The 24,927-nt window shown below is 39.2% G+C and overlaps 2 protein-coding genes across 3 annotated transcripts in view; one reads left to right on the top strand and one right to left on the bottom strand.

Moving 5' to 3' along the window:
- Positions 1 to 416: 416 nt before the first annotated feature.
- On the bottom strand, positions 417 to 5,441 carry CHCHD7 (coiled-coil-helix-coiled-coil-helix domain containing 7). Its single transcript, XM_069004774.1, has 4 exons — positions 5,287 to 5,441; positions 2,498 to 2,575; positions 1,829 to 1,927; positions 417 to 1,025 (listed from the first exon to the last, which is right to left on the bottom strand). The coding sequence occupies exons 2-4, from the start codon at positions 2,549 to 2,551 to the stop codon at positions 924 to 926; spliced, it is 255 nt and encodes an 84-aa protein (XP_068860875.1). The 5' UTR covers positions 2,552 to 2,575; positions 5,287 to 5,441; the 3' UTR covers positions 417 to 923.
- Positions 5,442 to 5,640: 199 nt separating this feature from the next.
- PLAG1 (PLAG1 zinc finger) overlaps positions 5,641 to 24,927 on the top strand; it is a 78,235-nt gene continuing 58,948 nt past the window's right edge. For both annotated transcript variants that reach the window (XR_011148389.1, XM_069004770.1), the window contains exon 1: positions 5,641 to 5,836. The gene's annotated coding sequence lies outside the window, so the exon portion shown is untranslated. The remainder of the gene's footprint in view (positions 5,837 to 24,927) is intronic.

The following is a 24,927-nucleotide window of genomic DNA, read 5'->3' as shown; positions in this document are numbered from 1 at the left end:
CTAGACAGCAACCTGTTTAAACTTATTAGTTGTTCAGTTTAGCTAAGGAATCAACCTTATTTAAGATTAGATTACCTGTTTAAACTGAGCTTTGTAGTCTTGTATGAGTAAGCATTTCCAACCCAGGGTTTCAGCTGTCCAGAGTGTTAGATAGATGTACTATAGTTAAACCTGCCATGTCACTCAGAGGATCTGTTTACATGTCTGCAAGTCCCCCCCATCTGCCTGCCACCAAAGTATCCATTTACTATCCACAGAAATTACTATTCAGCTCAGACCTGAGGAGTTCTGTTTTATCTTCACCAGCCTCTCTAACCTTCTAACTAGCAAAGCTTGCAGATCTGATTTACTGCAAGCTTCTGCTGTCACTGATGAGTGCAGTGGCAGACCTAATAACAAGTTTGTCAGATTAAGGATTTTAGTTCATGAAGAGTCTTATTTAATCTGGGAACACAGAATACAACACGTGAAAACAGCAATAAAATCACACATGGTAAATCCATACTATTGAGCAGAACAGCTGAATGCAAAAAACATGCTGCATGTACCAGTTTCTAAACCTCCTGCAGTCTTAGAACCACACTGCAATGCTCACCAAACCCATCTTTTCAAACAGACTTTCTGTGAGTCCCATTAATTTTATACTTAGCATTTCACAGCAAGGTAGTTTCTACTTCCAGAACTTTCTACACAAGTTGCATTGACGCCCATCTCTTCCAATAAAGAGGCCAAGTTCCCAATGACAGGAAGTATGAATAAACCCAGGAAGAGTTCTATCCTAGAAGGCTCACACATTTCAAAATTTAGCATCTTATTTTAATCCAAGATATGGCAACTGTAAAATCCAGTTCATAGAATGGTAACTTGCTGCTGCTAAGTCTTCACAAGTACAGTGAAAACAGTCAATCAGCTCAGGTTTCTAGTCAGTAGGGCTTCCCCATTGTTTCCAAAATTTTCTTTCTTTCTTCTGCTGAAGGCATCTCTGGTTTTACACCACTTCTCTTCCTTTGCATCATAATTCCATGCTGAAAATAGAACAAAGTGACCATGAGAACAGATTTCACAGAATCGCTGCTCCTGAGCTCTGAATGATCAAGATTCTTTAACAGAAAAATGCTTGATATATCAAGACCCAGGTACTCTAAATCTGATTAGCTGATAACTACACATACTACTTCTTAGTCCAAGATACCTGATAGTTTACCCTGCTGCTTCAGAATACAGTGCAATCAGTATTCCCATTACACTATGTCAGACTAGTGCACAATTGTCTGTAAATAGCTTTTTTTTTGTAATGCACACAAGTATTTAAAGGCTATGCTACAATCTCTTTACTATGATGGTATAAGGAAAGAAAACAGCAGAAAACACTTTAACTGCACATAGTTCCTCATGATACTTCTCTATCACCAAATAAGACTGAATTCTTCCTAAGATTTATATTAGGTTAAAGTAAACATGATCCAAGCCAGTAGGAAACCAGACAGCCCTCCCTACCTTGCCTCAGAACTTTTTCTCTACATCTGTTTAAAAGAGAACTTATTACTAGAAATATGTGACTCAAAATCAGAGGAAAACATCAGGTACTGCAAGAACACTGACTCACAATCTAAGTGAGTAAACTCAGAACAATCAAGTGAAGTACTTTGATGTGCATGTCCTCAAGTCTTCCAGCAACATATACTGAAACTACCCGGGCTGGTAAATTACCGTAAAAACAGCAGCAGTCGGCATTAACCAAGTTTGAAGGGTTCAGAAAGCAGCATGTCAGAAGTAATGTACACAAAGCAAAGAAGGGAGTAAATTTCAGAAAGTTCACTGTGCTTACCCAGAATTTTCTGCAGTTTTTGTACTTCAAAAAATAATCAGCACACATATCCTTCTTATAGTTGTTGTCATCCATACATTTTGTAGTGGCATCTGTTTCCTTTAATAGGGGAAAATATACTTCAGAGCTGAGGGAAGTTACTGTACTCAGTGCTTAAATATTTTAAAAAGTCCCAGAATATCTATGAAGATAGGAGTCAGCTCTTCAGATTAAAGAATATTATCAAAGAGAGCAAAGGAACACCTATTACAAAGCATAGTCAGTACTTCCAAACAGTGATTTCATTTGGAGATAACAGAATACTTACTGTCTTTAGACAGTAAGTACAGAGTCCACAGAATAATTGTTTACAGTGATGCTTGGTATAACTCAAAAAAGACTTTTAAAAAATAACCAAGCTTGTATAACCAGGATTTCAGGCTCTGGTTTTAGGGACAGAAAATTTAAGAGATTGCTATCATTTGCATTAATCCTATTTATGGGAAATTACTTGTTATTTCATGCTTATTATAATGGATGATTTTCAGCCCTTCTCATCTTCAGTGTCTTAAGAAACTTTTAATGCAAAGTGCTATCATGCAAAGTATGTTATCCACAAAACAGTCGTCTATAAAGTGCATTATTTAGCACTGAAATGTACAGACAGAAATATCAATTTGATCATCTTACCACTAGACATGGATTTATATCGTGATCTCTAAGCTTTTTTGCATGCCTGGACATTCTAGACAGACACTCGTACCTTGGCTAGAAAGGGAAAATAAACAGGTTAAGTATCTACTTTTAACAGTAACTCAGGATTAAGTCTGAACTTCAGGATGTAATAAGGCCTTCTAGTAACACACAGTTTGGTTATCTTTAAAAAAGCCAAATAAAACCCAAATTTCTTTTGCAAAGTGTTGTTTCAAAAGCAGTAACGGCCAGACAACACTGGCAAATGTAGTCCATCACCAAGACTGCTTACTCCCTGATGAATTCCTGCTGAGAGGGGAGCCACTGCAGCAGCGCTCATATGAGCCTGTGTATCATGGAGGAAGTGACCATGTGTAGGAGAAACAGCTCCATAGAAGCTGTTCACAGCCAACACACTGTAGAAACTCCAATTAATAGCGTGTGGGAGGAATGCACAAGTAAACTTTTCCAGATTTGTTCCTATTCCTTAGCTGGATCACATCTGTATCTTCACTGAGCTTTCTCAGGTACAAGAAGTGCCCAACTATCTCCTGTGTTGTTGTATCAAATATTTAATAGAAAAAGAACTGGTTTCACCGCAAGGTGGGACCAGACCCACTTACACTGTGTATGATCGCTTGAATCACATTTTTTACCATTTAGTAGTTTGACACTGGCTCTAGGAATTGTAAGCTTGAGAGACACAGAGTTCAGTGCCAAGAATCTACACTGATCCAAGATGATGACATCAAGATGAACAGCAGACCCTCTTTTCCTTTACAGCTTCCTATACATTGCCTCCAGCATACATATGGTGATGCAGGTATTTGTTCCAAACAAATACTAAATCTAACCAAAAATAAATTAATGTTGACCAGATGGACTGCTTGAATCAATGCAATCAGACATACAGGACAGAGGGCACAAATTAAAGTACTGCTGATGAAGGACACTGAGCTTGATCTTGTTTATTTTCCCAAAAAACATTGATGCTAATTTTAACTAAGACCTGTTTCTGTTCACATTAGGGAATGGTAACTGCAAGTCTGCGGTAAAAAGCCCATTTTGCTTGATACCAGATTAAAAAAAGAAATCAAATACTGCTCTGTGAAGCTCATAGAAAACCATGTTTTAGATAGGGTTTCTTCTTTGGGTAAGCCATTTCCCAGCGAACAAGCCTTTTACAAGCTGTGCATATATACTTTCCTGGTGCTTGGAGTACTCTTTGCTTTCCATATGATCATCTTCTGCAAATAGGCCTTCTAATGAATGGCATCAGGAAATGTTTTCACTTTCCTTTGAGAACTATCCAGTGCTAAAGTTAATTTCACGAGCTAGGCAAATGTTCTCTTTTTTGATGGGTGGAAGTGCATTTTTGATCAGGCACTTCTAACTCAAATGGAAACACAAGCAGGTATACGAGCATCATCCCAGACTTCAAAAAAGGAGGAGAGAGGGGAAAACTTGGAAGCAAAAGCAGCATACTACAATGCCTCACCTAAGTCACCACAACAGATGCGAGACTTTTAGATGTTTGCTCGTGTCTGTGCTATAACTCTGCATTTCACTGATATTATCACCTAAGCAGACATGCCTTAAGGTGTTCAGTGGTAGTTTGACTTCAGAGTTACTCTCTGAAAGAATACTTGTGAGTCATAGGATATGCCATCATAATCAGTGTTCCTTAAACAAACTGCACTTGACACTTTCAGTTTGATTTCACTACCAGAGGCTGCAACCATGCCCGGTCTAAGGAACAATGCACACAACCCATTAAACACCTACTTAACGAACAGGCAGTTCAGGTTCTAATAAAGACGCGTAGCTTAGAGCAGGCAAATGCTTAAACGTTCTTAGTACCACCCAAAAGGTCTGATAGTTCCTGCGTCCTCTCTCCCCCTCCCTGCAGTACTTCAGGACTTGAAACATTATCAGCTGAAGGGCAGGCGGGTCACACCGAAATGCTGCTGTGCGACTGAATGAGCAGTTGGACAGGAAGCGAGCTTCCCCCTCCTCCCAGGTTTTGCACATGTACGGGCTTCCCTTCCTGCTTTCGGACTACAGGTCAGAGCCCAACCACAACCAAAGGCTTGTCTATTCCACAGTTCTTAATTATGCTTTAACACATTAACAGTTGTAAACTGTACCACAGAGAACCAGGGCTGTTGCTAGCACTCTTTAACCCTAGGGCTTTTTCAGTTCATAAACCATCAGGGCACTTTTCTACAGGCTCCCTTCCATTGAAAAGCGTTTGGTCTGCTTTAAATGCACGCATTTGGATACAAATTCGCTAATTATGCTGCAATACAGACCAGCTTATTAAAACTTTGACCCCTGGAGCCAAGGCCGTACTAAAAATCCTACGGCTTTTATCGCTGTTACGGCGGGGGAGGCGGGAGGAGGCAGCCGGCGGGCCCGGGCGCTCCGCACCGCGGAGCTGCCGCCTTGCCCGACTCAGCTTCCCAGGGAGGGCCGGGGGCCGTCCAGGTGCGGAGGCGAGGCCGGCGCCCCCCGCCCGGCTGCTGCTTTCCCCCGGCGGCGGAGCGGCCGGAGGCGCCCGGCGGCCCCTTCCCCCGCCCCGGGTCGCTCCTCGGGGCCGCCCCCGCCGCCTCCCCTCGGCACCACCTGCCGCCAGGGAGGGCTGCCCGGACCGCGCCGCCGCCGCCGGGCCCGAGCGGGGCTGCCCCGGCCCGCGGGCGGCGAAGGTCGAGCGAGACTTCCCTTCGCCGGCCGGGAAGGGGAAGCGGCGGGCGGGCACAGCGCGGGTCGCCGCCGGCGGCACTCACCTCCGTCCCCGGCCGTGTCCGCGGGAGCCCGGGGCGGGAGGGGGGCAGCCCGTCTCCAATTCGAAAGACGTCAGCGGCTCGGGCAGCGCGCTTAAGTACGGGCGCAGCCTACCCCGCTCCCGGCCCCGCGGCTCCCCCCGGCCCCGCGCCGCCGCCGCCCACGCCCCGGAGGCGCTGAGTGGCACGGCCGGGCCGCCAATGGCGGCGGCGCCGCGCCCGCCCCGGCCGTGAGCGGCGCCTCCTTCCACCAACGGGGCGGGCGGCGCGGTCCGCAGGCGCCGGCGGCGGGGCGCGGCCGCGGCCCTGACTGACTGGGGGAGGCGTCCAACCCGCGGTGCGTGTGGGCGGCGGGCGGTGTGGGCGCGGCGTGTGCGGCAGGCTGGGCTGCACCGCAGCGCATACACTACAATGGCTGCTGGAAAGACGGGAAAGCAAACAATTTCCAGGCCCGCCGCGTCCAGCCCGAAATATGGGGAAAAAATTACAGAAAAATCGGAGAACACTGTAAAGGGTGGAAACGGGGCGCAGAGGGGATGCTGAGGCTCCCGCGGTGAGTCTGCTGCGGGTTTGGGGGGCAGGCGCCGGGGTTTAGCAGGGAAATATCAGGGTTATTTAAATTATGAAGGGGGAGGAGGAGAAGGAGGGGGGAGAGGAGAGAGGAGCAGCGAGCAGTGAGGAAAAGTTTGTGTTAACCATCCCTCCCTTCCATCCCTCTCCCCCCATCTCCCGCAGCCCCCCGCCGCCCCGCGTCGGAACCCCCCCGAGGGGAAAAGCAGGGGAGGGGAGGCGAGGCGAGCGGTGCCCCCCCCCACCCCCCTTCCCCTCCCTCGGAGGGAGAAAGAGATGATTTTCAGAAAAACCTCTCTCAGGAGTTTCCTCCACTCCTCCCCTCCCTCCCCGCGGCGCTCTGTTGGTTCGCGAGGAGCGGGCGAGGCGGCGGGGCTGCCCGGGGGACGGCAGGAGGGCGCGGGGTGCCCGCCGCCGACCCCCGCGGCGGGCCGGGCCCGGGGCCGCGGGGCAGGGGCAGGGGCAGGAGCGGGCGGCCGCCCCCTCCCCTCCTCGCCTCTCCGGAGCCTGTGCTGTGAATGCAGTGACAGCGGCGAGAGCGGCGAGAGAGGGAGCGGAAGACATTAGAGACCGCGGTGCCGAAAAATGAGGGAAAAAATTAATATAAATTCGCCCACCGCCTCAAACCGGACAAATTTCGCACAGAAATTTCCCCCGTGGACCCGGCTACCCGTGGGGTGTCCCCCGGACCTGGCGGCTGCGTCTTTGGGGGAATCCGGAGTGACTTTGGGGCACTCGACCCCCCTTTCCAGTCGTTTTTTGGACAAAAGTTTTTTTTTTCGTAATAAAGAAACGAATTTGCCTGCTCTCCCCCTCCGAGTAGCCCAGGAGCTTTTCCCTTCCCCATCGGTGTGTGTTTAGAGAAAAGTGTGAACCCAAGTAAGTGCTGAGTCGTGTTGCATTGGGGAGGGGGGTTTGCTAACTGAAAGCAGGAGAGATCCGGAGAGAGAGAGAGAGAGCAGGGACAGCTTGTTGTCAGTATCATAAACAACCAAAATGGAGGGAGAACTGAGGCATATAACAAAATAAAAATCAGAAAAAAATGCCAAAAAATACCTAAAAATCGGGGCTGCTCCCCCTTTTCTTCCTCAAGGTAACAGAATAAAACCCGTGTCTTCCCGATACCGTTTTAAGGTTTCAGGGAGCAAGGAGTTAATATTTATTATTTTTTTTTTTGTTGATGAATTCTTTAGAAAGGCAAAAGCCTCTTATAACTCGCCACCGACAATGAGAAAACGTGAAAATCCCTTTCAGGACAGAGAGGTAGGGGGAGATGATGGTGCAGAAAGTGTATAACTTGGGGGTAATGCGGAGTGATCCTAGATAAGATAAATGCTGTATGTGGTGCTTTATAACTTCCTTTTTTAATGCTTTCTTTGGTGTGTGTTTGGGGGATTTGGGGAGATGGGGGCTCCTTTCTTTTCCTCTTTTTCTTTCCCCCTTCTTTTTTTTTTTTTTTTTTTTTTTTTTTCGGACCGGAATGTAATGCCTTTGTAGTGTCACTTTCCTGATCTAATTAGGATGTGTGAGGCGAAGAGTAAACCTTTCCGGTTTATAAAGTGCATTTTCGTTGCTTTTGAATTTCAAGTTTTCTTGGTGGCTCACTCCTCTATTTACACTGGATTCTTCAGAGTGGTGTGGGGTTGAGCTAATGCTCCATAGGGAGAGCAGAAAGGGCTCAGGGGCAGGGCACCTCATCTGCGGGTGGTTGCTGATTTCCCTGGCACGTTTAGTTCACCTGTTTGTCTCCTACAAAGAATGTATTCTGCAGTCTCTTCGTGTTATTTATACAAAATAATGATGCCTCATCTCGCCTCACATTGAAGTTAATGCGAAAGTGCTGCTGATGTTGGTTCCACGTGGGATCAGGGACATAGCAGGGCATTTTAAAGAGACAGCTTCTCTTTTCCTAGGGTTATCATCACCTCTGCAGCACCTCTGCCTCTAGCAGAGGGGTGGTTCTTTGTTTTTTTTTTTAATGGAAAGATATCAAATCGGCCCTAGTCTGATAAATTAAGGAAGGATAACCGGCGGAAACGTGCAGAATCGTTGGGATCAAAGCAATTCTTTTGTGTGTAGCAGGTCTTCAGGGGAGTTTTCTTGGTGTGTTAATTAAAATGCTGTGTTTTGGAGGATGTTTTTTGGAATGTATGTTGCAGAAATGAAATAGTCTCAGGTTGTGTAGTATTAAGATCTAGTGCTGTTCTGCTAGCTGTAAATTCTCTGGGAGGAGATGAATTCCTTGTGTGTAGGGCAATTTCACAGACATTTTGTAAAAGTTGTGAAGTGTGTTATTTTTTTTTTTAATACATTCAGTTTTGTTGGGAACACCTGAGTTTGTTCAAAAGTTTGTTCAATACCTAAATCTCCTAAATCATCCCCAGAGGTTTTGAAAATAGTGAAAATTAACTGTAGGTTTTAATTGGCCAGAGTAGGGGCTCTTTACAAGTACACCTTAGCAGTGTAGTTATAACATCACTTGGAAGAATTACCTCTGGCTTTGTTTAGAGAAAGAAAAGTCATCCTAACTTCGGTCTGGTTTCATGTATATGTGTGCATGTGTGTATGCATGCATGCTTTTAGCGTGGGTTCTGGCTGATACTGGTTTTTTTCTTAATTTTTAACTTGTGAATGTTTAACTGTAATGATGCAAAATGCTCTGCTTGTCCCTATTATCTCCTATGTATTTTAATTTTATTTTTGAATATCCTGTTTTTAAAAATTAGCATCGCCTCTTAACATGGCAATTTGATATCTTTGTGAGGGGTTGCAATGTTTCCTTTACACTTGCTTTGTTTTTGTAGTCCTTGTATTCAGTTCTAGATTGAAAACTGAATACAGGTATGTGGTTCTTGAGAGGGAAAATGGGGTACAGAGCTTGGAGGGAGACTATTTCAGCATGTGTTTTCTGTGAATTTGTGGAAGTTGAGTATGAGTTGTGATAGCCCTCTGTGTTGAATAGCATGTGCTTGCAAATGATCTGTACCCTTTCTGCAAGTGTGACCAAAGAAACTTGTTGCCTAGGATAGCCTTGTGGTTAAAAGATTTGGGAAGAAATCTCAAGGCTTTTCAGTGACTCTTAGGCTAGAAAAAAGGGTCATTAAGGAAAAAGATTAATCAGTTTGTATAAAGGAATGATATTGAACATTTTTCCAAAATTGCCTTTTATGGTTTAGAGATCTCTTTTATAGTTAGTAAGAATTCAGACTTAAAAAGTTCCTTTCTGAATATTTCTTACACTGATCTATTATTTTTATTGACTGAAGTAACATTACCCTGGAATGCATAGAAATTTGGTAAATTAATAGCAGTTCACCATATGTTGGTAGTTTTAATGTACCAGGGTAGATAGACAAATACTAGTAGATGTGCAGAACTAACTTAAATAAACTGGTTAATGGTACTGAGAACTCTTCAAATGCTGTGTCTGTGACCATCAGTATGAAGCGTTTAACATGTTACTACATTTTTACCTAATTAAGAGCTTTTTAATCATTAATATTTTATTGCTGAAATTAGGTATAGGCACTGGTAATAACAATGTGAAAGAAGCAGTGTTGTGGAGTATCTTTCTTGATTTACAGCTATGTATTACAAAGTAAATTTGGTGTATCCAAGCATAGTACAAAATTCAGGACTTAGGGTGGAGAAGGAGGAAAGGGTGTTCTCTCAGAATTTGATACTCTTCTAAACTGGATTTAATTTTAAGGTATAATCCAGATGGTGATAATAATAGCTGAAAAAAATGTTGTTTAGGATTATTTTTTTACAAACTTATTCTCTTGTAGAAAATAGAATTATTCTTACAGCAGTGAGGTGGTTTTTAAATAAAAATATAAGTAACTTTCAAAGCTTCCTTAGTTCTAAGAGTTAAGATGATCTTCTGTATTATTTGTTGGTCTGATTCCATACATGACACAGTTTGATTTTTTTCAAGATTTTCTAAAATTAAAACACCTGAGGAAACAAATACTATGGGCTGGTGTTGGTAAAGTTATCCTGCTTTTTCTAGGTAAACTGGAGAGGTGTAAATGTATTAAAATCCTTCTTAGAGACTTACCAATCCTATTCAGTAATGTTTAAAAATTAATAACTACAGTATTCTACAACAGTACAAGTAAATACAGGAATCTGAAGTGACACAGATTCAGCTTTCCTGGAATGCTTAGCTCAAATGTGTCTCTTGGTGTGTACTTTTAATTTAGTAATTATCCTGAAAAATTAGTTTTCAGTATAGGACTTTTGAGATTTAAATTAAGAAACCTTTGAAAAGTTTGTGTAATTCCAAAAGACACTGCATACAAAGTGCAGCCACTTCTAATGGTTGTCCATCTCTGCAGCTGGTTAGTCAAAATGGTGCCCTAAAGTCTCCTCCTTTCAGGGTATTGCATATGTTTTAAAATTAATGGGTTAAAGAGGGTACTGCTCATGTTCTAAATAAACCACTGTTTGTAGCTGTTCAAGGTTATTTTCTTAAAATAGATGTTTTCACTTCAGAGTGTAAACCATAAATTTTTAAAATTTTCTATCTATAACCTCTTATGTTGCTAAAACCAGTTTTTGTGAACAAATACTTTTTGGTAAGGTTCTTGAACAAATGTATATGTCTACCAAAGGGAAATATTATGGAAAACATCAAATCTGTTCAAGTACTTAGACCATTCTGAAATCAGCACAGAGTTAAAAGGAGCTAGCAGTGACCACCACTGAAGTGACAGAGAACTTGCTTTCAAGGAGTTATTCTCCAAATATCTGTTACTAGTAAGGATTTAGCTTGCAGAGCTTTTGAAAGAAATGTGCAGTATTTATCCACTGAACTGCTAAGCATCTTTAACCAATTACCACATGTTTAGGTAGCCTTAAAAAACTATTTAAAAATAATTCAAATATTAGAACAAAGTAACATTTGTATTGATCAAATATAAAATGTTCAAATATCTGAAGCATAGTGGATTTTTTTTGCATTTATCTGAGCATTTTGATAATAGACAATTGTGTATTTTTCCTCTAATCAAAAAAACCACATCTAGAATTGAATTCAATTTATATTGATTTTTAAATTGTGTGATCTCATAACTTGAATGTAAAACATTGATTAACTCTCAATATAATCACTTACACAGATGCTTTTTTTTTTCCAAGGAATATAGTGACCATTTATCTGAAATTGCATACCTTGCAGTTACTAATGCATTTTAAATGAACAGTTGTCCACCAAATATCAAATGCAAAAGATCCTAATTGTATGCAAGTTCAGAAAACCTAATATTAAGCAGAACTGGTCATCATTACTGCAGGTTCAGTTGTACTTTTATTTAGATTGTCTTGTTAAAGTGTTTTCTATCTATAACTGTGTCAGTGTTCACCTGTAACTGTCTCATCTTAGGACAAATAGCAAGAATTAGTAGAACTAGAGGGAGTGTTTTGGAAAGATATAACATGCTTTTAAGAGTAGTTGTCTGCTAACAGTTTTAAAGGATGGGGCCTTCTTGTAGGATCTATTAAAATTTTTGATAATTTAAATGGACCCTTCATGTCTGGTAAATGGTTACTGTAGGATCATGGTGTTAAAATTAACCACCATATATGTCAGGGGTTTGAGATGACTGTATAAGTACATACTTGACAGTGAAGAGTGGGCAAGGATATATAGTTATTCTCCTGTTGATTGAAGGAATAAATCAGTTTCTATTATAGCCTTCTCTGTAGCCTTCTTCTGTCCCCTTCCTGGTTCATTGTCTGTCCAGAGTATCAAGATACCTTGTCAAATACATTAAAATACATGGCCAGAATGATGGGCTATTTTATTCATGACCAACCCTAGTGGTTTTTATAGACTTACAGGGAGGCACAAAGAAAATAAAATGTGGCCCAATGTGTATTTGTTTAGAGGAAAGGAAAGAGAGAAAAAAAAACCCCACAGGTCTGAGCTAGTACAAAACCAAAAAGTGAGATAGAAAAAATGAATGTAGACAAGTGTGGCTATAATGCATACAACAGTAACTAAAAACTCTGAAGCAAAATAGCTCAAATCAGATTTGAGAAAGTCAAGTGGGAATCAGGAAAGTAAAACCTAAGAATTGCCATCAGATGCAATTAAGAAATAACTATGTAAAGAAACTTGGAAAAATGCAAAAAGTGTCTATTACAGTAAACTGAATTGCTATAATCTTCTTTTGCACTTAATGTGCTAAATTCCTCTCTCAAGGAGAATATCCTTAGAAATCAGATTAGAAAGTGTTTAAAGGGAATTATTTGTCAAAGTTGTTTTTTCACTAAAGTTAGGATAACTACTAATAATCTCTTCCATATTGCTGTAATAATACTTTATTTGATACAATTTAGCCATACAGTTTGCATGTAGATTTACTTATGTATTGTGCAGGTAATTTACCAGTAGCCTGACACTGTATCTCTAACCTTAAAAGCTTTTCTTTATGCTTGTGAGTCACATCAGATTTGGCAGTCTGCAGTGTGAAGTATTTCTTATGAAATAAGATGTCGATGGCTGATTTTGCCTTATGCACATTTACTGTGAATTGCCAAATAATCAAAAAGGAAGGAGGATGTCAGGAAACTTACCTTCCCTCTTCATATATTGAGTATGTATTTGTGTCCTATGGCGTATCAAATTTGCTCGTGCATGAGTTTTCTAAAACACCCTGCAAATCATCTGATTCTGAATTAATGAGATCTCACTATACTACGTGTTTGAACAGCAGAAAGATCTTGTGTATGCAAATCAGATTTTACTGTCTCAAGTGCTTGTCACTTCTAATAAAACTGTTTACTGTGTGGTGTATGTATTTATCATGAATGTTACATTTATATATGGGATAGGTACAAACATGCACGCATTTTAAGGAGACATCTGACAATATCATGTCTATCATGTTCCTGTGGTATAGGAATATCTTTTTTAAAGAGATCTTTTTAGAGGAAAGGCAAAAAGAGAGATTCTGGCAGCTTGCTATTAAATTTCAATCAAGCCAGTATAGTTAGTAATAAAACATTTACAAGTTTGTAAATGTTAAGTTTCTTCAAACTCTTACTGTCACGTGTGGAATTTTCCTCTATACTATTTTGCATTTACTGCAGCTGCCTACATGCAAGGCTTAGTAATACTGCATTTATCACATGAAAGTATAGATACCATATAAATATATAAAAGTAGAAATTGCCTGCCGCTGTTCTTATGTTTTCATAAGACAGTAGACTACAAAAGTGTAAATTTATTGTGTTAGCTACCTACTATCAGTTTCTGGTGCTCTTCTCCTCACAAGTACTTTAAGATGTGTATTAAGCTAAAATAAAACAAACATAAAATAGTGTCAGACTTTTGTGTTCTGTTTAAAAGTTAAACACAATATTGTTCAAACTTGTTTTGTCCACTGGAAGTTAGTGTGGTCAATACTTGGATAATTTGTTTTATCTAGGACACTAGGAAAGGTTGAACCACCTAGCTTAGAGAAGAGCTTAGACATAAATGCCAGTTACTTAAGTCTTTAGGGTTTTTTTCATCTGTGATTTGAAGTTTTCTTTTATTCTTTTGAACACTAGGATTATGCTTAGACTAAACCACTCCTAATTATCCCCCAGCACAAACATATCGCTTATGGCTATATTTTAATCAGTTTCAGAAAAAGTAATAAAAATATTATTGCATCTGTCAAAGGATGGTGTTGCTACATGCTATTTTAAATGGTGTTTAAGTACAGTTATAAGCATACCAGTACAATGAAATCAGTTCTATTCCTAAACAACAAAGTTACATTATTTTTTACTTAAAAAGTTAACCAAGATCCTAATATGTTAATTATCCTAATTATTCAGGCTGGTTTTAGTATGTGTTGAAATTGCTTTAAAAAATATATGTGAAATATTTATATCAAACTTGTTTAATTTCTCATTACTTGTAAAATGTAATGTTTTCCCAGTTATAATTTTAAAGGGTTTTTTGTCTTAGCTGCCTGAGTGTATCCTTTTCTTTTGGATACACTCTTTTCTGAACCCAGCACTTCTTTAACTTATTTAAAACTCTTTTGTTCTCTCAGAATCAATTTGTGTCCCTTTAAGTTTAGCTATTGGTAATTTTTGTAGTACAAAAATTGTGCCAAGGAATACTGTGAAATTAACTTGAGCTGGTGATGATACAAAGTAGAAAAACTGAGTGCAGAGTAACACAGAAAACTTGATCATAATGGTGTTTGGGTAATGGGAATAATCCCTAACTGGATGAATGTTAAACTAATCTATGAGGAAAAGGTGTCAGGTCTTGTAGCATTAGTCAAATACGTACTAACACTGTTTCTCATAAGAAATACTCAAACACACTCCTAGTATCAATTGCTGTAGAAGGCAAACAGAAATCTAGATTATACTTCAGAAATATTAAACTGTGAAATAAGTTTCTTGAGGAAAAAATGGTTTTAGAGGTCCCTCCTGTAGTATATTATTTCACCCTTGAAAACTTGGCCACTTCAGAATATTTGAGAACAAGTAAGTTAAGTCCACCTTGAGAAATACATTTCAGTTTCTAGTACAGTTTTTATCTATGCAACATGTAAAACAAACTTCTTCTCTTCATTATACTTAAATATTTGTACTGAAAGGAAAGTGCATTTAAACTGTTTTTAACTGCATTGATTGCCCATCCATTGGATTGGAGTAGCAAGATCCTTTAGTTTGGGGAGGTTGAATATGTGTTATTATTTTCATTTTTCCTGTAGTTTGACTAATAAAACAACTGAACATAAAAAGGATCTTTCTTCAGTCCTCAAGTGAGAAGGCAAAAAGGTGCTCTGGTGACTTAAATCACTGCCCCTCAGTCCTCTCAAAATATTTAAATCATATGAATGTGTGATATCAGTCACATAGTCATGTTGCAACCTTGAAATTGATAATGTATTCAGTTATCTTGAGATGAACTCCATAATTCTTCATTAGCAGATTTAATTTCCTAAAGTTTTGTCTGAATAAGTACTTGAGTATTGTGCTGCTTGTTCCATTTTTGATCAGGAACCAAGCAATAGAAAGTCTTTCAACTCTGAGCAAAGCCTCAAAGATTTAATAAATGCTCTAAATGTCCCCTATTCTTGTCATAGTTTTAGGTGTTGAACTGTGGTTGAAGGTCAAATAATCCCTTCTGCTAAGCATCTGAATTTCATCTTAAAGGCGGTAGTTTGGTATTTGGAGGTAGTTTTAGAATGAAAGTTTCATGTAGGTAGCTTAACAAAAAAAGCTAAAAGGCAGGCAGAAATTAGCTGTCAGGTTGCAAGTGTAACTGTTCTGCAAAGTACTGGTTAAATCCCATTTCTTACTTTGAGATAGTAGGACTCATAGTTTGAAGAAGAAAGAGCTTAACTAATTTGTTAATTTTTCCTTCCCAAATATACATCAAATTTGCCACCACTTTGGCTAACCCTCTGGAGAGGGACTTTTTGTAAGGGTGTGTAGTGATAAGACAAGGAGTAAAACTGAGAGAAGGTAGGTTTGGATTTGACACTAGGAAGAAATTCTTTACTGTGAGGATGGTGAGGCACCAGAACAGGTTGCCCAGAGAAGCTGTGGATGCCCCATCCCTGGAAGTGTTCAAGGCCAGGTTGGATGGGGTTTTGAGCAACCTTGTCTAGTGGAAGGTGTCCCTGCCCATGGCAGGGGCATTGGAACTGCAAGGTCCCTTCCAACCCAGGCCATTCTACAATTCGGTAACATATCCAAACTTGTTGTCACCGGGCCTTTTTAGGAAGGTTATGAGGTCTCCTGGACAAAGATAGTATTGCCTTTGTGAATTAACTTATGAATTAACTATTATTTAGCAGTTTGTAATTTTGTGATGTGACTTGGTGTTTGGGGGTACATCTGAGAGAGGATGTAGGCAAAATTACTTAAACTTCACTCCCTGTCCATGGCAGATTTCTGGCCCGAAGAGCACGTTCTGTCTTTTTGCTTTGAGTATTTTCAGACTGCTTATATGGGAGTAAAAAAATTAATCCTTTTTATAATCTCTAATTTTTGCATTTGTCAGTTGTTTAGGAAATTTGTTTCTTGATTTTTTTTTTTTTTATGTTGCAGTGGCTGACAAAGTTACTGAATGATCTGAACTACAGAATTTGTAGGTGTAAGAGGGGGATGTTTTTCCTGTCTGACCCTGACCAGATTATTTGAAAGTTTCCTTTTCTCTTCAACAGTGCTTTACTATAAATGAAAACAAATTAAACTGAACAAACACTCAGTAAAAATCTATGGCCCAGGTTCCTCTTGCAAAGCTTATTAAAATCTAGCTGGATGCTAACAATTTTCACTGTGGACCTTTGAGATACAAAGCCTCTATTTCATGCTTTCCAAACATCGCCATTTCCATCTATCAAATTCTGTGTAGGTCATTAGTAAATGTATAGTGGTAACTGTATGGTCTGTAATGCCAACATAATAAACCCGTCTCAGAGTGAGAGATCCATGTTAAAGCTGAAGTGCTTCTTGGGGAGCAAGTGGTATTTCCCCATGACTTTTTTTCTTAATATTGTAATGCCCATTTGAGATTGTCTCAGGTGGCACTCATTGAAAGGGATGGTCTTTCAGGTTGGTAAGAAGCAAGCTGTTCAGGGTTTTTTCTAGTAAGTTAAAATCAGTATTTTTGTAGCTTCATTCAGAAGCTGGTGGTCATTGAGGGTACATCATGGAACAGTAGAGTCATGTGCTTCTCGGCAGGGGATGCTGCTTAATGATGGAACTACAGTGTCCTGAATGTGGAGGGAGCAGACCAGCAGTGAAGGATTGGTTGCTTTGTAAAGTGTCAACAGGGAACAGCTTTACTCTGGCTTTTACAAATAAATTAAATATTTGGAATAAGATGCTTCCTTTACTTACTGGCATTTTAATTTTTTCCTGCAGTATCAGAAATGGACACTTCAGGATGATTTCACAAGCCTGTCAGCTTGAAAGGGCAATTACTGTAACCACATGTGAAGTTAAAGTGTTTGAAAAATGTTAAACTGTCTTGAAAGCAAAGAAAAATAACTACTGTACTAATCTGGTGATATTTTTCAGTGAAGTAAATAATACTTAGGTGTCATGAGAGATTCATTTAGCAATAGCTTGGATCCCTCAGTAAGAATGTTGGTATATTAATATACATATAAATATAATACATAATGTACAAAATTTAGAAGAATGTAGTTTTCGATAACAAAACCAGCATAACGCAATCAAAGAAAAAATTGCATTGTGTCAATATACATCCATAACCTAGATATGCATAGGTATTCAGAACCTTCCATGATGATTTCTGGAAGCTGTGCAAACACAAAGCTCTTCTGCTACACTCAGATAGTGTGTGATAAAGTGCTTCCTAAGGTTAGTGAGTGTTGGTTTTGTGGGTTTGCATTCAGAATTAAAAGTGATACATAGAAAAGTGATACTGTGCTGACTTAGTAGCACAAAGTATTTTAGTCCAGTGTTGAAAGTACATATTCTAAAACCTGTATGTGTTACATGGTTCTGGAGTTGACTTTCTAGAAATATGGAAATTACCTAAGAAAACAAGTGTTTTGTTTTCTTAGAACTACAGTTTCCCTCTGGTGTATTTGCCTTTAATTGAATTCTGCTCTGTGATTTTTTTTCTTATTTGCACAGAATTGTGCTCATGCTTTTTCCTCCAAAAAAATACAAATAGTATTGTATTCCTGCTGTGATTATTAGTCATAACATGTCTGACTCAGCAGATCAAAAGTTATGTTTACTGGAAAACAGAATTAACATTTTATATTTTTTTTAAGAACACTTAAAAATAGCTGTGTCAAAAGAGATTATGTTTTTAACATCCTAATCCACTAAGTCATCATACATCACTCTGTAGGCAATGTTTTTATTCTAAGCAGCTACCTCTTACAAGAGCCTGTCTGAGAGGTTTCAGGATAGCACGGAAATATACCCGTGAAACTGAATTCTTAAGGAGTGAAACTTCCTCAACAACATGCATAATGCCTTCATTATCAAATTGCAGATTTTTTTTCCAAGAATTGTTTTAAATGTCAGCATATTTTGGCCTGCTCTAAGGTGTTCTGCCTGTTGGGGACAAATTGATGATTAAAACTGGCATATGCAAAAATTTTTTCTCAGTGGGAGGGTAGTAATTCCTAATTTTGATGGAGAATATTATGTTGTGATAACCAAATACCTGAATAGAATACTGTACTGATTAGGGAAAAGATAAAGGAGTATGAGAATTTATGCCAGATGGATTGGAGACTCTGAGATTCATCTGGATTAGTTGTTTCAATTGCTAATCTTGCCCTGTGTTCCTCTGCCACTTTGTTTTCTGAAGTTGTCTTTTCAATGTTTGTAATTGTATACTGTTGCTGAGTAAAGAGTCGCACAGACGTGGGAAACAGCAGTACTGACTTGGCAGAAAACTCTGTAAAGTGCAAAAAATGCAACAGAAAAATATAGTTCTGTCTTATCTTTAGATTTCAGAAATCTTAGATGTTGATTCTAAGAACAGTACATATATGTGTGAAAATCTGAAATTTAACCATAGGTTGACTGGCTCTGTGTACTCCAATGACTAGAATTTATTAGGTAATAAATACCAATACAAGGAATTTGTTTGTGTTTAGTTAAATTTAGTGCAAAGTTTGCTGAAACAGCATAGAAGTAACCGTTTCCATTTATTTTTAAAATGCTAATTCAGAATGATACAACAGGAGTGAAAAGTTTAGTTAGTTGTTACTATGTGATACTCTATTCTGGCTAGTTATGGAGTTCTATTTAATGTTATCTGACAGATTAGAATATTTAACTTGAAAATGTGCTACTGCTTGACTGGCAAGTTGGGACATTGCCTACCATGATTTCCTACTGGCAAGAAGTCTGTTTCAAGGAAAGTTTGGCCATGCTTGAAACTAAGAGAGTTAGCTAAGGTTCGATACACTGCTTTCTTCTTTAGGCCCACTGGAACATCTTTTAGAATTTGTGCCAGTGTATTTTTGGACTGTAGAGTGTGCAATGTGTGCAGAATGACTGTAGAATGTAGAAGTGTGTTTAATAGAATGTAGGACTCCACAGGTTTGGCGGCATTAGCCCTGTACCTTGAAGTGGCTCTGTGGGGTTTTTGTTACTCTGGTAGTCAGTAAACACATATGGCCAGAGCACAATACATTGTGGCTCTGATCACGTCCCTATATAACCTCTGCTAAGAACAGTGCCATAATGAGACACAGGGAGAATATGGGAAAGAAAGTATTATGTGATACAGAGGAAAATGAAACATCATCGGGCCTACACTGAGGATGCAGCAATAGTCCAAAGAACTGACTCCTCACTGTGCTTTCCTGTAAGGGACAGCACCAAACAGTGTGAGATAGTACTTCCTACACAACACCTATAGATCATGTTAGTAAATAAAATATTTTCCACAAGGAGTTACATGTATTAGTAGACTGAAGAGCTGTATGGAAGCAACTATGCCAGTCTTTATGTAAATTGTTTTTAAATAGACTGTTTAATAAGGTGGTGTTCCAAACAGTCACAGTTTAAAATCCTGATAAGGAAGGAATTGTTGTAAAGTGTTTTGTTCCAAAGCTGTATACTGAATCGTCCTGGCAGACAGAGTTCTTCATCCTTCCAGGGCTGGATTTTCACTGAACAATTAGATGAGGTTACCTACATTTGAACTGATTGCTGAAGTTAGCCCAACTGGTATGAGAGCAGTAACACTGAAAACTGGTACATAAATCATTTTATGGAGCTGGGTTGTTAACTGCATTAGTAAAAAACATGTTCTTTGAGTTACCTATTTAAATATAAAAAACCTAAAAGCAAACACCTAGAGAGTTTTGTATGTAGTTAGGATAGGGTATTACTCAATTTACGTCTATGGCCAGTGAAGAAACAGAGAATGTCTCTAAATTCAGCAAGTGGTGTGTGTTGCTCTAAAGGCAGCAAGTGACTCATGTGACTGTCTTAGCAGCTGGGCAGCAAGATTAGAGTGCTACTATGTACACATTCCCTTACTGAGGGGTCCAAGCTATTGCTAAATGAAGTTGTATTACTGCCAGAAAGTGAATAACAGGCATAAGAAAATATAATAAATAAGTGTGTCATCAGGTTAGTGCAGTAGTTACTTCAGACAGTCGTTAAAGTGAAGGAAAAAAAAAAAACAAATACAACTTTTCCAAGATTCATATTTAAAAGATATTTGTCCTTTTTTCAGACTCTAACTTCATATGAAATTGCATGTGAAGTGTCCGTTTCAATTTAGAGATTTGGAAAAGTCATCTTGAAATGGCTGTTTCTGACACTGCAAGGAAAAAAATGAGAATGTTAGTGAGTGAGGAATCTTATTCCAAAGAACTCATTTATTTGTAAAAGTACTAAAAATATGCTTGTATCATGAAGTATTTTGATTTGAACTGAAATTGGCAAAGTGTATACTTCTTGGTCACTTGCTAATTTGAAGACTTATTCATGATGTTATTCCTCATGTATTTCCTAATTGTAAGAATTTGTGAAGTTTGTTCCAAATTGTCTTTAAGTTTTCCTGGCATGCCAGTATGGATTAGTGGAATATGTATTCTTTTTATTTTTTCTATGTTTCTTTATTCTAATTTTGGTGGGTTTTTGCTCAGATACTTGCTTTTCTTAAGAGAATTGCTAAATATTTGTGAATGCTTCGTTCTTTACAGATAATGTGTTTACAGTTACACATTGGATTTCAACTATAATTTATGGATTTAAACTGAAAACTGTCACCCTGTCAAACTTCTCTTCAGGATTAACCCTTGGGAGAACTCCTTTGAGTCTTTAGGACCAAAGAACATACGCTTGACTGTTGCAATCGAGTAAATTGATACAGAAATCAAGAAGATCTGAATATGAAGCTCCTTAGTGCTATTTTTAGTGTCAACTTTCAGACCATAATTCTGTTTTAAAGATGAGAATGTATTTACCAAAGAGGAGCTTTTGTATTTAAAAAGCCAAGACAGACAAGAAGTTGAGCCCATGATAAATTCCTTACAATAAAAGAGGACCAGAACAATGTGTGTTCCTAGTTATCACCACTGCGTCCCAGTGTCCTCAACAAGGTTAAACTGTTCGTTTGTTATTTTGCTTCAGGTTTTCCAGCTTTCTGCTTTCTCTATTTTTCTGTCTAGCAATGACTTGTTTCTCATCTTGTTATTCTTTCCTATTTATTCCAAGTTTCTGCAGCTTTCCTCAACAATGGTTTTCACTTATATCTCTAAGGAAAGATGGAGAGAGCATAAAATAAAATTGTCCAGAGTAGTCAGTGCATCTGAAAACTACCTTCTGCAGGTGGACCATCATTTTAATAATACTTCCAAACACCTTCATCTGACCTTTTCATTTTTGCACATTTAGGTTTCTTCATAATCAAGTCTCTTATTGTTTAGTATTTTGAAATCTTTGATTTATAGGAAAAGTTTAGTTTGGGTTTTGTTTTGATTAATTCTTTCTTTTCACTACTACTTTTTTAAACATACCATTTTTCTTTACCAGATTTCTTTTCTATTCTGCTTTCATTTTTCACTCCCAGATTACTCATCAGTTGCAAAAGAAAAATGTTTCTGCACTGCTTTGTCTGATGGTGGTCTGTGACATAGGATCACTAGGAAGCAGGGATGTTTGTGTATTGACAAGTAGTTTCTAGATAAAGCACTAGCAGATTGTGATGAAGGATATTCATACCTGCAAAATATATCGATCCTCTGACTACTTGAATGCTTCAGTGGATTTTTGCGTGCTGTTCTTAACACGTTCCTTAAGATGAACCATCTGAAATATCCATCTGCCAGCAGGGTTTCAGGTCCTGGGTCTTGCTGCCCTGTGTTGTGTGCTACAGCAGCTTCTCAGGCTTGGACTTCCTGCCTCCCCCCGCACCTCCCCAGGGAAGAACTCTGCCGTTCCGCAGGTTTTGTTGAGCTTTTATCCTTTCTTCTGCAGTGTGCTTTGTTTTTTTAGAGCACCTTTGCACAGCTGGAAGAATTACATAAAATAAACAGCTGCCCTGAGAGGATTTTTGCATTAATTCGGACTTCGGCTTGTTTGTACCTTTCAGAATTACACCCAAAATTTCTTAGCCACAAGTTTGTGCTGCTCCACTGAACTAAAGAGGGAAGTATCTTCTCATGGATTCTGAGGAGGAAAATTCTTAATCTACCTCTAACCAAAAATACAGTATTATTTTTAATAAATTTGGTATTCAAATGTCCAAGGAGAAACAGCTGAGCAAGATCAGACAAAAATATCTTGTATTTGTGTGAGATTGCCTCTTGTAAGCAGTCATGCTTTAAGAAGGGACTAGGAAAGATTCTTTCTTGATATAGTCCTCCTCCCCCTGCGCTGTCATGCCATTCCATTCTTAGGATCAGGAATTATCCTGGTGTTTGTTTCTTAGGGCTTTTAGAAAACCATGGATATTTTGAAGGAAACTGAGATGCTGTTTCTGATGCTATTTGTATCCTTCCGGTGAGAGTTTCGCAGTGTCAACTTGTGGTGGTGTGTCCCACCTGCCCAATATGCTTTTCTTTGGCAGGAAGGCCTAAAAATATGAAGAAAAAAATTATTTGGGGGAAGTTGGTAGCTCTTTTTTTTTTTTTTTTTTTTAACTCAACCTGTGCTCTCTGACAGCGTTTCTTAGGGCTAGAGTTGCAGTCTCACCTCTTTCCTTGTACTGGGGGGGGCTGGCAAGTTGTCTGGAAGCTGTAAGTTGATCAGAAGTGACTCTTCAGCTCTTCAGTTTCAGATGTGATCGTGGTATTTTATTCTCTTAAGAGTTTATGAGCTTCCCAGTGAAGAGAGAAAAATTTAGTAGCTACCTTTGGAAAGAGAGAAATCTTGATTCTGATGTCCTTGGAGAGAGCAAGCCCTCTGGGGCAAGCTGAAAAGTAAAGCATGGGAAGGTTTGGAGCCTAGATAACTGAAACACTCTTCTCCAGTAACTATAGATACTGTGGTCTTTCACAGGAGAGCAGTGGACAGGAAGAATGTTTGTTTCCAAGTACTGATGATCAGAGAAGAATAAATAGAACTAAAGGAGGCTTTAGGAGTTGTGTTGCTTTGTTAATGTCTTAAAAAAAAAAAAAGCATCCATTTATAGGATTCAGTGTACTAGAGGCTGAAAAGGAAAACACAGCAGGCATCTGTCCTTCCCCTGACAAGCTAACACTGTTACTTGATAGAGGAGAACTGAGACATGTGGAAAGGAAAGGGAAAAAAGCAGTTAGAGTGTTTGGAGTTACATGTGTGCACACTGTTTAATTTTGTGTGTTAATTTAACGACATGGCACAACACTGGCTGACAAAGCCAAATTATGTTCCTCTCAGTCATCACCATGGGCAGTCCTATGCTATCCTGTTTTTCAGGCCGTGGATCATTGAAGGCAAATACCCAGTGCAATGCTAGTTCTCAGAGCAGTATGTATCCTGCAGATGGGAGTTCACAAGCCAGTTTTCTGGCTGAAAACTTATACATGGATCTTGACAATGGAACATATTTTTACAGAGTTCTGGTATGCTCTCTAGCACGTTTGATGTTTTGCTTCAGGCTCTGGATACTTTGAGAAAACCTGCCCTGCAGCCACAGTCCCTGCCCTGGGGAAATGCTGAGCTGCTTGTACATTGTTTCTGACTCTTGTGATGGAGAGACACCTCTTGCCCAACCTGCATCATGATACTTATCCTGTAAAGCACCTTGATTCCAAAGGAGGGGAGCCTGCACTGCATGCACAGGATAAAATGCAGAGTAAGAATAAAGTAAATTACTCTTGTGGGCCTTTTTCTTTAGTTGTTTTTTTAAGAGTCAAATTTTTGCGGAATTTTTGGAAGAACCTGTTCTGAGATTACTAGGCGGAGTTTTTCAAAACCATTGTCTTCATAATCTGTTTAGAATGCAGCTTTCACTGCCTTTCACGTCAGCTTCAGGCACTAAGTATTTCTGCAAATCACTCCGTGTAGACACATGCCAAGGACTGGGAAAATTAATGACCTTCTCTGTAGCATTTAGTTTAAATGACACAGAGATCTCTAGTAGAATCTGAGTCCTCTAGGACAGGGTTCAATTATCTGACTCAAAACATTGATTTCTGAGTTACTAATGGGATTGTGGAATAAGTAATTAACATACTGGCTGAATTTGGGTAGAGTTCACAGGAATGACAGCTACACCACTATCCCTGTCTAATTTCAAGTCTCCCTCTCAAAGGAAGGTGTTTAAAGGAAAAGGAAAGTAGGAAAAGTGTGCCAGAATTTTTTGACCCAGACAAAACTTTTTTTTTTCTATTAACCTTTATGTTTTTGAAATGCACTGTTTTGAATGAATAAAAACTGAAGAAACAAAACAAGGAAGCAGACACTAATTTGTAAAATTTCAGCCCAAACAATGGCAGTTTGGCAAAGTTGTAGGTTGGCTTAAATAGAAGAGTTTTTCATATAATGGCAAGTGTTTGGCAGCATGGTGAAATGTGATCCTACTCATTCTGCAAGTAGTCAAATATACTGTATTTGAGTTCACATTTGTAGGTACTGAGAGCAGTGTTGGTTCTTGTGTAAATTAGCAGAGGAATTGTCCTGCTTTGAAAGCAAGGGTTGTTAGAAGACTGTTACTGCAGGGCTTTGCAGCCTGATCAAGGCCTGAAATGACAGTACTTTTATTTAAGCTGATAAATGTCGATCAAATTCAATGTTTGCATTTTATTTAGTAAGAATAATTATACTTGTGTACATATTAAGACCTGGTGTTCTGTTTCTAGCACTGACAAAACCAAAGTTGTCATGAAGAGTTAACAGGAGTAGGGATGATACTCCCAGAGTATTCTCCTGGTTTTCATTAATCCTCTTTTCAAAGGCTACCTGAGCTAAACATGATGAGTTTGTATTTACTAACCTTTACTGGACTTTTTCATAACTTTTTCGTGTGACCTCTTGAGCTTTTGTGAATTCTAAAGTGTCTAAACATGCTGTTGCAAGGAGTCACACTGCAGAAATGTGTGAAAAGCAGGTGCATTGCCTTCTCAAACCTGTGTCCTTTCATTTAATTTCACATCTCCAGCTCTTTAA

This window comes from Aphelocoma coerulescens, chromosome 2 (genome assembly GCF_041296385.1).
Source record: "Aphelocoma coerulescens isolate FSJ_1873_10779 chromosome 2, UR_Acoe_1.0, whole genome shotgun sequence".
In the NCBI taxonomy this organism is placed as follows: Eukaryota; Metazoa; Chordata; class Aves; order Passeriformes; family Corvidae; genus Aphelocoma; species Aphelocoma coerulescens.
The sequence above is the reverse complement of the archived record's forward strand: the minus strand, read 5'-3'. Positions and strand labels throughout refer to the sequence as shown.

Bases quoted from the DNA above. Each gene is read 5' to 3' on its own strand.
- CHCHD7 (XM_069004774.1), bottom strand. From the start codon at position 2,551: ATGTCCAGGCATGCAAAAAAGCTTAGAGATCACGATATAAATCCATGT. The intron at 1,928-2,497 runs GTAAGATGATCA...CCCCTATTAAAG, and splicing joins ATATAAATCCATGTCTAGTG to GAAACAGATGCCACTACAAA. The intron at 1,026-1,828 runs GTAAGCACAGTG...TTCTATTTTCAG, and splicing joins AAAACTGCAGAAAATTCTGG to CATGGAATTATGATGCAAAG.